Source organism: Perna viridis, chromosome 5, assembly GCF_037379345.1.
Source record: "Perna viridis isolate PV_CMFRI_1.1 ecotype Kerala chromosome 5, ASM3737934v1, whole genome shotgun sequence".
NCBI classification, from domain to species: Eukaryota; Metazoa; Mollusca; class Bivalvia; order Mytilida; family Mytilidae; genus Perna; species Perna viridis.
The window spans coordinates 2124410-2138234 of record NC_142449.1 but is presented as its reverse complement, the minus strand read 5'-3'; the positions used below and the strand labels follow the sequence as shown (position 1 = coordinate 2138234).

Below are 13825 nucleotides of genomic sequence, written 5' to 3'. Positions count from 1 at the left end.
AATACCTTTTTTAACTGTGATTGTAGTTGATGTACCAGATTATTGTCAAGCCCATCCTAGTGATGTCCTACCTGACCCAGATAATTGTGCTCATTATTTCAACTGTTCTGATCCTACAACCTCTACAGTTACTAGGGCAACAGGACAGTTGCCAGGCAACTACAGGAAGGAGTGTCAATACCCTGATCTGTTTGATGATAGTATAAAAAGATGTAACCAGTTTGAAAAAGTCAACTGTGATAAGAAACCAGAACCACAGGCTCCATGTAAGTGTAATGTTACAATTTCTTGTGTTGATGATATTATATTTTTTTATTTGTTTTGGACATTTTATGTCCATAAAGTAATATTACTCCAAAGGGATATTATCCCAATTTAAAGGTTTTAAAAGTTAAAACCTTGTAAACACAACTCTTTCTAAAGAGCTCAAAGGATTTGAATGACATTTCCTATGAAGGTTAGATGTCATATATAGATATATCTACATTACTAAAGGAAGATAATTGCGATAAGGATAATTTGAAATAGGTGCATTATCTTTGTTAGCTTGCTCACAGTATTTCTAATGTTATAACATTATTTAAGTCAATGGTATTTGTGTATTTAATGGTGTTTTCTACATATACTTTTTAGTGTAGAAATATTGTGAAACAGAGAATCTTTTATAACAAACCATGTAAGGTTAAGCAATGAAAACTTTGGATTAGAAATTAAAAAAAAAGAGCTATGGCATCATATATCCTGATAATACTGTTGTGTACCAGGTATCTTATATTGCAAGTGATGATGATTGAAATAAAGAATATTTGTAAACAATAACTATGGTGTCATTTATACCGATAATACTGTTGTGTACCGGGTATCTTATATTGAAAGTCATGATGATTGAAAAAAAAAAAAAAATCTTAAGTTAGTATCAAACCTTGGTTTCGAAATTTTATAGAAAAATATTTGAAGTATATCTGTGTGTATTTAAGAAGGGGTTGTACCCTTTTGTTAGTTACACATGGTAGATTTGCTATTTGACTGTGAATTTATACTTATTAGCACTTAAAGTACAGGTGAACTTAAAATCATTCAAATGAAGAATATTGGTGATGTATTTTAACAACCTAAAATTTTTCAAGAAGTCTCATTTCTAAAAGAATTGTACTTAATGTTGGAATTATAGGACTTTATTCATGTAAAATTGGGGTGATTTTCTGTTTTCGTACTAAAACTTAAACTTGCAGCAATGTTAATGAAACTTTCTCAACTAATGGGTGTGTAATACATATGGACTTATCACTCTCTGATTCTAAAGTGGAACTGTAGTAAAGTGAAAATAAATGAACTTTTTTTATCCATCTAAAATTTTTTAAAGGAACTTGATAATCTAAAAAAATATTCGAAAATTTATTTTAGGTGAATATCAACAGAATATATGTTCCTTTGGCAACACAACATGTGCCCATTGTCCTGACAGACTACCATCCTGTGTGGGGAAACCTGATGGGGAACAACCATTCCCCACCAAAATGTGGCAGGCAGACTACATTGAATGTTATAAAAATAGAACCATGAAAGTAAAACAGTGTCTACAGGGAGAATATTTCAACCCTAGACTGGACACATGCACCAAGGATGTTACTAAGGGTAGTTATTGCCAAGCTTTGGAGTTATATGTATGATAACTTGTCTTTGGAATTAGACATATTATTACACCCCCACTTAACCAGTGGATGGTATATTGGAATCACTTTGTCTGTCCATCTGTCTGTCCCTCTGAATTTCATTGCAGTTACTGTAAAAGTACTTTTATTTGTAGATTCCAATTTTCATGGTTTAGATAAGAAACTCAAATTTTATGGATTATTGAATTCATGGTTGTGAAGTTTTCTGTAATCAAATCAATGGAAATCTCCATTTTGTTGAAAATCAAATTTTGTGGTTTGGCCTAATCACGAACGCCTTGAAAATTGGAACCCCATGAACAATGGTACTTTTACAGTAATTCGACTCCCAATAGATGAATTGATTTCATATTTGGTGTGTGGCTTCATAAAGATTGTGCATATTTTAATAGGGATTTTGGGTGCTATCCTTTATCAAATTTCTGTTAAGTGGGCCATTTTTCAGTATATGTAAGATAGAGCAAATTTTTGTCACAAAACCTCAGCCCTTAATAAATGAATTGATTTTAAATTTGGTGTGTGGCATCATATAGATGGGGCAGATATTGTTTGTGATTTTGTTGCTCTCAAATATTCTTCTACAAGTAAGGTATGCCTAGAATGACGACATGGTCAACTTCATGTTGTATAAATAGTCAAAAACACAGGTCAGAATATCACAAGGTCATTATTATATTGATTCAGATTTAATGGTTGAAATAAGGAAAGTTTTATAAGATTTAAAATGTATGTATAGTTGTATTTGTAATGACATTTTGTCTAATCATGGTATTACGATATGCTTCTTTATCAAGGAATAAGAAATAAAGATTTTGACAATGAAGGAAATTTTATCAAAGAAAACACTTGTTTAGATTTTGATATGAGATTACTATGTTTAAAGTGGTTACAATCTTGGATGAATTGATCATTCCCCCATAAGACTTGCTAGCCCATAAAAATCAGGCATGTCAGACTAGTACAAAGCAATGTCTGTTTGATTTGTCAATTATTTCCATCCTGGTACACATTTAATATCTGCCATAAGACATAAAACCACCATCAATAAAATTTTCTACAGAGTATTATTTATGTATTATTTGGATGAGTTCATCTTAATCATAGAAATCATATTATGTAAAGTATAGATGGGCTAATATTTACTGCTGAAAACTTTATTTTAGTTGATGTACCAGATTATTGTAAAGCCCATCCCAGTGATGTCCTAGCTGACCCAGATAATTGTGCTCACTATTTCAACTGCTCTGATCCTACAACCTCTACAGTTACTAGGGCAACAGGACAGTTGCCAGGCAACTACAGGAAGGAGTGTCAATACCCTGATCTGTTTGATGATAGTATAAAAAGATGTAACCAGTTTGAAAAAGTCAACTGTGATAAGAAACCAGAACCACAGGCTCCATGTAAGTGTAATGTTACAATTTCTTGTGTTGATGATTTTAATGTGAATTGAACCAATTTGAAAAGTGTTAGTTAATCTAACAATGTCTTTATTTAGTACCATAAAAGTCTGTAGAATTAATTATCTGTTTTGTTCTTTGTCAAGAAATGGCTTTTATTAACTTTCCTGGACGAAAGTCCCAAGTGAGCTTACATCATTTTGGTTGTCTGTTGTTGCCATAGTTGTAATTGTTAACATTTCCAAAAAAAATATACTCCTCAGAATTCCCTCAAAAGGATTGTAAAAAAAATTGTCAATAACATTTTTATAAGGTATATTGTAAAAAGTATAATATCAATGATGCTGATCAGGCAGTAGACATGGCTGCTAAGTCTATTTATAGAAACTAAGATAAAACATAACTTATTTCAATAAGTATGAGGGATTTAGAAAATCTCCTCCTGGTTTAAGTATGAGGGATTGAGAAAACCTCCTTCTGCTTTAAGAACTCTACAAAAAAGTCTTATAGGGTCAATGGTGTAGGTTTCATAATATAAAGAAAAATGATTATAATGATAAGGCATACTTGAGTTATTGTACTTTTCAGGCCAAAAAATTGATGGTTTCTTTCATTTTAGCCATTACCTGGAAATCAATACAAAAATATATATATGAGCATGAGCTTATGAACTATATGTGTCTTTTATCCTCAATAATGTATTTCTCAACTAGAACTTGTTTGTTAATTTATTCTAGGTGATTATCAACAGAATTTATGTTCCTTGGGCAACACAACATGTGCCCACTGCCCTGACAGACTGCCATCATGTGTGGGGAAACCTGATGGGGAACAACCATTCCCCACCAAAATGTGGCAGGCAGACTACATTGAATGTTATAAAAATAGAACCATGAAAGTAAAACAGTGTCCACAGGGAGAATATTTCAATCCAAGACTGGACACATGTACTAAAGATGTACCTACAGGTCAGAATTGCTTTACTTTTATAGATCTTAGCTCACTTGGTCAGAATGACCATGTGAGGTATTTCCATCACTCAACACCTGTTGTCTAAATCATCATCATCTTCTGTTAACATTACTTCAAACTTCAGACAGTTTCTTCTCTGAAACTTCTTGACATATTTTATATCAATGAAAATTGGTAGAAATGGTCTAATTTAGTTTTTCTGCTTAAAAATGGTGTACTGTTTCTTGATCCAGCAAACATGGCCACCATATCTGTTTATAGAACATAGGGGAAAGGTAACTTATTTCAAGGTAAATTTATAACACAAAAACTATGACATATGGAGAAAAATGAATATGACTGTCCTTCTGAAGCTTGCAGAATTTTACTTATGTTTCCACAGGGTCTAAGTTGTAGGATAACTTCTTAATTAGAGTTATGGCCATCAATATGTTTTTGCAGTTTTTAACTATTATGACCATAATAGATAGAACAAACTTTTGATTGATGAATTTAAGGTAAAACCAACAAAAGTTTCAACTAATGTGTAGCAAGGAAAGTCTTTTAATAGGAGTTACCGCTTGTGAAAGATAAAAAATCTCCTTTTTTGCACTTTTTGTCTTAAAATATTAGAAGAACTGAAGCAGATAGGGAAAAGGTTTCAGTTGCTAAATATTATATCAAACTGACATCAAATATCAATAAAGCAGATAAATGAGCTCCAAGTGAGCAATTCATTCCATCTGGGGCCTCTAGTTTGTAATTTCTCTTGTAAAATAATTTAGGTTGTTTATTTGTTTCCTCCGTTTTTACTGCTGTATGGTTGTTCATTACCAGTTAAAATACTTTTTTTCCTGTTGATTTCATACAAAATAAAATGCATACTTTCTGGATTTTCATTGATTTGTTCTTCACATAATGTAAAGAAGCATCAAACATTTCCTACAGTAACAATGGTTGAATGGTTGTAATATAAACAATTGATGATTTTAATGTAACATTTTAGTATTAATAACGAAGAAATTGAAAGTAGTTATATTAGTCTTGTAATATAATTTCAGTTGATGTACCAGATTACTGTTCCACCCATCCTAAAGCTATGATTCCTTATCCAACAAACTGTGCCAAGTACTACAACTGTTCTCAGAATAAGACAGGAAAATCTGCTGATATATCTGAATGTATCTACCCAGATTTGTTCTCCATAGCAACCAGACAGTGTGAAAGATTCCAGAATGTATCTTGTATGACCAGGAAAGAACCTCAGGCTCCATGTAAGTAAAGCTAATAAAGTGATTTATCTTCAGTCAGCATAAAGTATATATACTATATAACATCAGAGACACATGCTCTGGAGGGCACTGTAATCCACAGATCAATATTTTATATATATATATCATATAAAGTTTAAAGGAAGCTACCAACCAGTAAACTTAATAGGTATCGGTTCATCGAGTCTGGACGATACAGCACAAATAAAAGAATTATTTCAGTCTTAAGAATTGTACAACAATACCTATAAAGATGTTATAAGAGAACACAACTCACTTCATCATCAAGTAAATACCTGTGACATATTAAATATTATATATTTATTTATTTACATTCTTTTAACTAAACATCTTCCAAGGAAAATCTTTTGCACAATTACAGGTGAATATGATCAGAACTTGTGTAAACCTAGCAATCTAACCTGTGAAGTCTGTCCTAAACGTTTACCAAGCTGTCGTGGTTTACCTGATGGAGATGAAGGTGTCCAGTCTGCTTTGTGGACAGATTTGTATGTGACATGTCTGCAGAATCGGACGATGGCTGTCCGCCATTGTCCAGCTGGTCAGGTGTTTGATCCAAACCAGTTACATTGTCTCAGCAAGATACCTAAAGGTAAAAGTTGTAACAAAGCTCTATATAACAGACAGTCTCTCTGTATGTCTGTACCTTAGTAAGCTTGTAATGTAGCTCTGTATAATTACAACTCACTTTTGTTAACTTTTTATGAAAAATCTTCCAAATGATAGTAACCAGATTTGGTCAAAGGTATTGTTGTAGTGTTAACTATCCAAATTGTGTTACTTATGCTGTTCAGGTGTAAAATGTCTGACAGTGCTATATTTAAAACACCTTAACCAATGGACTATGTAAGATTAAATCATCACTTGATGTTGGTCATCATCCATTTACTTCATGCAACATTCTTTTTTTTTCTAAAATATATCTGATGAAGCACAATTTTTGGTATAATAATCTATAACACATGTAGTTTCAAAATTGAATGTGCCATATTTGTAATCAAAACAGATTGACTACCATAGCTATAAATAGATGAATCTCTAAAACTAGAAGAGAGAGATTCTGAAAGGATATGCCAAATAAAGCATCACAAGTTCTACAATTTTCTACTTTTTAATTAGTAAATTGTTCGAAATCATTAGGGCTACGATAGTTTCAACAGGACAACTCCTTTGAAGAATTATAGTCCTATTTATGTCAATATTGACAACATTCATACTTTATAATTCCATGTTGAGCAAAACTGTTTCACATGTTAAATTGGCAGAATCATTGGGCTACATTTTACTCATTGGGACTTAAATTCAATAAATCTTCATGAAAGAGTTTTTTCCACTTTTTTGTTAAGATGATAATTTCACACCTTTTGTTTATTATGATGGAAGAAAGTTATATATGACTTGTGCATACTAACTTAGGCTACACTATTAACAAAGCCAAAATCAATTGATTGTTCAATGTAGGAGCAATTGGTTCTGATTGGTGTGTCCATACTAAGGTTCAACCTCTGCAGTTGTATCAAGCTGCACCCTGTAAAGCATGTCATTGCCTTCTGTTTCAGGATCTGTTATAGGTGGAAAGAATCTCTCAAACCAAAAAAGCGACTTTTATTATAAGACTTTTAAAAGCTTTCATGGGTTGAATATGGAATACAGCTTCTTATACAAGTCTTTCAAAGACAGAAAGGGATAATTATTTTTGATAGCTTCTATCTTGAAAATTAGATTAATTTGCATAAATTATTAAATTTTCAATGAATGAAGCAATCCTTATAACAAGTCTTAAGGAAGTGATAAATAAACTCCACAAAGGGTTAATTGCCCTTGAAATGTCTCATCAACCATATTTGTGGTTTTTGCCTTCATCTTGAAAACCATAATAGTTAGAAAGCTGTTTTCAGATAATGAAATGATTCCTAATAGAAGGCTTACAAAAATATCTTAAGGTTTTACTGTCATAATTCTGCTTAGTCATTATTCTGCTGGAAAGGATTGATTTGACTATTTCTTGCCTTTTTTTGTTGCTTACTCTTAATACATATCTGGTATTTAAAGACTGTAGCCATACATCCAGAAATTGCCTAATTTTCATAAGCTTTGAGTTTTTAAGATTAGTTAAGTACTATAAAGTATAAATAGATCAATAGATTAACCTGTGTATTATTTTGTAGCAAACATTGATGCATTTTGCCAAGCCAACCCATCGGCCATTGTACCACACCCTGATACATGTGGTCAGTACTACAACTGTTCAGCATCATCTAACTATGGCCACCATCTGATGGAATGTCAATACCCAGATCTATTTGATGTAACTACACTGACATGTAAAGGCTTTGAACAAGTGAAATGTAACAAGTCAAAACATGAACCAGAGGCCCCTTGTAAGTCAATGTTTTATACAACTGTAAAAAATTTCAGTCATATTTTCATGCGATGTTGTCCTTGTTGTGGTTGAAGTTGTTGTCAGCGCCAGCTTCAGTGTTAATTATTTTGTTTTTTTGTGATAACTTTAGAAGCAGTGACCTGAATGTCATAAAATTTGAGGAAGTTAGCTATTTAAAATGGGGTCACTGGCCTCTACCGTTGTGCTAAATAGGGACCAAATGGAGTAATATAATTGTTTATTCAAAATTGATATAGATGGTTTATTTCTCATACAATTTTGACAATTCTGCTTTAAGATTATTTAACAGATTTTAACAAAGATTTAATATTTTCAGTCTTGAGGGGGTCAAAGTAGAGCTTCACCCTTAATATCTGGTCTGATTATGAAAAACAAAACATTGAACTCCTTTATGAAAACCCTACCTGTATTTTCAATCTTAATGTCTTTTTTGAAAGACAATTTTAAAAATTTTTCATCTAATTGTAATAATGTTTTGGATAAATTGTTTCTCTTTACAAGGGCTTAAAGAGTTAAACTAGCAATTTACTCCTTCACTAGCTGTTTTTGAGATTATTGGGTACAAAATGATCCATGAAAACACTTTGAAAGCTGAACTTTTCAAAATATTTTGCAGTATTGTATCCAAACCAGTTGCTGTGTCTGTAATAAACTGTAAGTCCATATGTTTAAGTGTTTTACACTTGCCCAAAGTGAACATAGATCAACTGGCTGTGTTCTTGTCATGCTGCGCTGACAGGTTAGACAGTGTAGACAGGTTTTAAGAAAAGTGGAAAATAATTGATCTTTTCCTGAATTCCTTTCAGGTGAATATTTACAAAACAAATATGCATGTAACAGTTCAGATCCTACTTGTCTCCCCTGTCCTAAAAGGCTGCCTTCCTGTGTTGGACATCCAGATGGTAACAATCCATTTCCAAACAAATTGTGGATGTCAGATTTCATCACCTGCTATAAAAACAGGACATTGAATATCACACATTGTAGCCATGGTTACTTCAATCCAAGAACTCAGAAATGTCAGGATGATGTTCCCAAAGGTAATTAAAGTACCCTGATGTCATTTGACTCAAAAATGTTTAGGTGATGTTCCCAAAGGTAAAGTAACTTAATGTCATTTGATTCAGAAATATCATGAGGATGTTCCCAATGGTAAGACCATGGTAACTTAATGTCATTTGATTAAAGAAAAGTCAAGATGACTTTTCTCAAAGGCTGGGTAGCTTGACTTAGAAATGTCAGAATGATTTTCCTGGAGGTAAAATATTTTGATGTCATTTAACTCAGAAATCCAAATTTGATGTACTCAAAGGTAACAATACAAAAATTGTGAAGTCCTATAAAGATGTGGATATGTTGAAACTGCACTACAAAAAGATATGATTTGGTGTTTTATAGTGTTTTGCTAATTTATTGACATTATAGGCACTTTATGTTCAAATGCTGCTTGTTTCAGACTTTTTGCATCCTTCTACCATGCTTAGATTTAGATGGGTTCTTCACATTGTATTGAGTTATGTGACTTTTCTCAGGTGTTGATTTCAGATTTTATGACATAATTCCTGTTAGTCATAAGGTATTGCATGTGCAACTCATTTTAACAAAATTTAAGATAAATATTAGAACTGTCATACTTTGATTACTTGTATACTTTGTAAGGTGTAAAAATACTAATGTCATTTGACTTCATTTTAACGTTCCTAAGGAAACATCTCCAGCATATTCAGCTTATACAATTTATTGTTTGTCTTTATTATGAGTTCATTGTTTTTTTTTAATTTTTAGTTGATATACCTCAGTACTGTATTGCTCACCCTACAGAAGTACTTGTTGATCCAGACAATTGTGCTCATTATTACAACTGTTCTATTGCCATGGCAACAACCTACAGTGGAGGTCTGCCAGTTATAGTCAGTCAGAAACCAATGGAGTGTCCTTACCCTGACCTGTATGACCCTGTGATGAAGATGTGTACTAAGTTTACCAGTGTAGACTGTAAGACCAGGAAGGAACCTCAAGCTCCATGTATGTCAGTAATGTCCATTATGTATCTAGGGGAGACAAATTATATTGTCAATATCTAATATAACTAGTTGGTTGTTACACTGTGTTTCCAATATCCTACATTTATTTGACTGTTAGAAGCTCTCACAGGTGTTTTCATTATTTGATTTTTGAGGTCTATCTTAAAGCAAGTATTGATGGTATGTTGTTTCTGATCATTTCTATAGAGAAAGGCCCAGTAAAATATTGATGGTCTGGTGTTTCTGATCATTTCTATAGAGAAAGGCCCAGTAAAATATTGATGGTCTGGTGTTTCTGATCATTTCTATAGAGAAAGGCCCAGTAAAATATTGATGGTCTGGTGTTTCTGGTCATTTCTATGGAGAAAGGCCTAGTAAAATATTGATGGTCTGGTGTTTCTGGTCATTTCTATGAAGAAAGGTCCAGTAAAATATTGATGGTCTGGTGTTTCTGATCATTTCTGTAGAGAAAGGCCCAGTAAAATATTGATGGTCTGGTGGTCCTGATCATTTCTATAGAGAAAGGGCTAGTAAAATATTGATGGTCTGGTGTTTCTGGTCATTTCTATAGAGAAAGGCCCAGTAAAATATTGATAGTCTGGTGGTCCTGATCATTTCTATAGAGAAAGGCCCAGTAAAATATTGATGGTCTGGTGTTTCTGGTCATTTCTATGAAGAAAGGTCCAGTAAAATATTGATGGTCTGGTGTTTCTGATCATTTCTGTAGAGAAAGGCCCAGTAAAATATTGATGGTCTGGTGGTCCTGATCATTTCTATAGAGAAAGGGCTAGTAAAATATTGATGGTCTGGTGTTTCTGGTCATTTCTATAGAGAAAGGCCCAGTAAAATATTGATAGTCTGGTGGTCCTGATCATTTCTATAGAGAAAGGCCCAGTAAAATATTGATGGTCTGGTGTTTCTGGTCATTTCTATGGAGAAAGGTCCAGTAAAATATTGATGGTCTGGTGTTTCTGATCATTTCTGTAGAGAAAGGCCCAGTAAAATATTGATGGTCTGGTGGTCCTGATCATTTCTATAGAGAAAGGTCCAGTAAAATATTGATGGTCTGGTGGTCCTGATCATTTCTATAGAGAAAGGCCTGGTAAAATCTGATCATTTCTGTAGATGAAGGGGATATTACCAGTTATAACTCCATTTGAAATTCTATTTAGTTAACCTCAACCATTTCATGAAGATGTCTTTATCTGTTCATTTTACCACTGATAATTTAAGAACTAACTTAGCAGTTTCTGTGGTCGACATTAAATCTCATATCAGGGATCTTGTCAAAATAGTGGAGCTCATATTTCTACAATTTTGTTTATCTTTTGTTAGAATAGTGTGATATGAAATGTGAACTTTATTAATTACCTTTATTTTACAGGTGAATATGAGCAAAACCAGTGTGCTCCAGGTGATGTTACCTGTCCAAAGTGTCCAGACAGGTTACCTACCTGTGTGGGCTTACCAGATGGAGACAACCTGTTTATTGGCAGAGAATGGAAGCCTGACTATGCTGTCTGTTACAAAAATAGAACTATTGAACTAAAGAAATGTACCAAGGGTTACTTCCATCCTACAAAGCGTGCTTGTACAGAAATAATAGATCATGGTTGGTATTTTAAATCATTTATAGTAATATCTAATTGTTTTCACTGCCATTGTACTGCCTTTCAAGTTCAACAGAAACAGGCATAAGATATTTTCTCAGGGTACACTCTTACAAAACCATTGTAAACAGTAAAATTGATGTCTTGTATGTTTTGGCCATTTTCTCATATATCTCCTTATTTTTCATTGACTAGAATCTGCAAGATTTTGCTTTCAGAACCTCCATACAAACCATATGATGTTATATAGAAAATATACACTAGTAGGAATGAAATATTTATGCATTTAAGTTCAAGAGATACAGAATCTGTCATGACAAGCAGTTAGCTATCATAAGTATCTTGACAGACACTTTAAAAGTTTTAATGTAAAGTCTGGACTATAGGAACATGTACGTTCAATGTTTGTACAGTGACTCTGTTTGAGAACCGTTTGTATAAATAATTGTAATTTGACAGAAAACTTATTATGTTACCTGAAACTTTTTGTGATTCTTACTTTTGTACATTTCAGTGGATGTACCAGGATACTGTAAAGCCAATCCAAGGGAGGTAATTCCAGACCATGATAACTGTGCACATTATTTTGACTGTACTAAAGTGAATCAGAACAGAACAAGTCGGTTGATATCAATCAGTGGTACAGAGTGTACATATCCTGATTTGTTTGATACACAGACATTAACATGCCAAAGATTCCAATCAGTTGACTGTAAGGATAGACTTGAACCGCAGGCACCATGTAAGTCTCTTGATTGATATGTTTTAAGAGGATTGACTATTGCTTTGTCTGATAGAATCTAAAATAATACTTGTATGGGTTCTGTGTATTGTGTATTTATTATATGATTTATATCATTGTATATAAAACTAAATCATGAGTATTTTTCAGACCATTGACCATGGACTGTGATAGTTTTTAATTTTATGAATCAAATATGTTTCCATCTATTTCTTTATTTTAAGGTGAGTACGTGCAGAACCTGTGTAAGAATGGTGATCCAGCTTGTGTAAAATGTCCACAGAGACTACCAAGCTGTGTTGGTCTAGCTGATGGTTTCCAGCCATTCCCAGGACATCTGTGGGAAGATCAGTATGTTCAATGTTATAAAAACAGGACCATGGCAGTCTCCAAGTGTCCTCTGAAACAGTTCTTTAACCCTAGAACCAGGAGATGTGAAGATAAGGTTCAACCAGGTAAATTTTATATAATGCCTTGAGGGAGAATTGTTTGCCTCAAATGTGGGAGGTCATGGGTTCAATGCCTGAACATTCTAATTGGTAGTCCTTGTCCCTCCATTATGCATGTAGTTAGATAGAGAGTGCAACTTGTTGGCTCAAATTCAGAATAATGTCTTGTGCACTCGTTTTTTTTTTGTTAGGCTTTTCTATTGAAATTAACAAGCAGATATAAATTACTATGATATACTTTGTCTTATTTCTCTAGTATAAGTTTACTCACAAGTTTGAGCATTATCAAAAAGTATTTCCAAATATTCACACGGTATCCCTATATACTCTTGCATTTTAATGGTCGTTAGGATACTTATAACTTTCTGTTTTTATTGCAGTTGATGTTCCTGATTATTGCAAAGCACATCCTACAGCAGTACTACCAGACTACCAGAACTGTGCCAAACTGTACAACTGTACAGATGGACAACACAAAGAGTGTACATACCCAGATCTGTATGATACACAGACACAAACATGTCATAACTTCATGGCAACACAATGTGATAGTAGACCAGAACCACAGGCTCCCTGTATGTATTTTCCTCAGATGTTTTGCTTTCTTTCTTGTCAAGATTTTACCATTTTTGGTCTCGATTTATTGTTGTCTAATATCTTGGTCTCAATTCATTTAAAAAAAAATTACGCTGCTACACATTTTATAGTTCTTGTTCAAGTAAAATACATGGAGCTTTTTTTTTTTATTTTTGACTTTGTTGATTCCCTCATATATTATGTTTTAGACACACACTGGAATCCTGGTTAGTTTTGAGGGTTTAGCCTACATTAGCCTACATAAAATGCCTTGTTGCTATTTTCAGGTGAATATGAAGAGAACAAATGTTCTCAGGGGGATCAAGCATGTAAACCTTGTCCTGAAAGGCTGCCAAGTTGTCGTGGAATACCTGATGGTGACAGACCCTTCCTGATGGCTTTGTGGAGCAGTAAATATGTCACCTGTCTACGGAATCGTACAATGGCAGTACGGAACTGTCCACCAGGATCTGTCTTCAATCCTGTCACATTGCAGTGTATGGATGCTGTTGATAAAAGTAAGTTTAAAGATATAGAATATATTGTGATTTTGTAGTGGGTATCAATATAAATCTAAGTAAAATTAATATTCTGTCAACAAGATATTTTGTCCACAGCATACTTCACTATTTCATACAAACCTATCATTTATTATACCCCATTCCCACCCTGCTTGGAAATCAGGAGGTATATAATGTTCACGG

The 13825-nt window shown here is 33.3% G+C and overlaps 1 protein-coding gene across 1 annotated transcript in view; it reads left to right on the top strand.

Annotated features, from left to right (window-relative positions):
- LOC148615576 (uncharacterized) overlaps nt 1-13825 on the top strand; it is an 84799-nt gene that overhangs the window by 11895 nt on the left and 59079 nt on the right. Inside the window, exons 10-23 of the mRNA XM_088581946.1 lie at nt 27-266; nt 1405-1635; nt 2837-3076; nt 3811-4041; nt 5086-5298; nt 5678-5908; nt 7485-7697; nt 8527-8760; nt 9506-9745; nt 11129-11356; nt 11869-12096; nt 12321-12551; nt 12926-13120; nt 13409-13639. Coding sequence (XP_088438072.1) covers nt 27-266; nt 1405-1635; nt 2837-3076; nt 3811-4041; nt 5086-5298; nt 5678-5908; nt 7485-7697; nt 8527-8760; nt 9506-9745; nt 11129-11356; nt 11869-12096; nt 12321-12551; nt 12926-13120; nt 13409-13639 — 3186 coding nt within the window. The remainder of the gene's footprint in view (nt 1-26; nt 267-1404; nt 1636-2836; nt 3077-3810; nt 4042-5085; nt 5299-5677; nt 5909-7484; nt 7698-8526; nt 8761-9505; nt 9746-11128; nt 11357-11868; nt 12097-12320; nt 12552-12925; nt 13121-13408; nt 13640-13825) is intronic.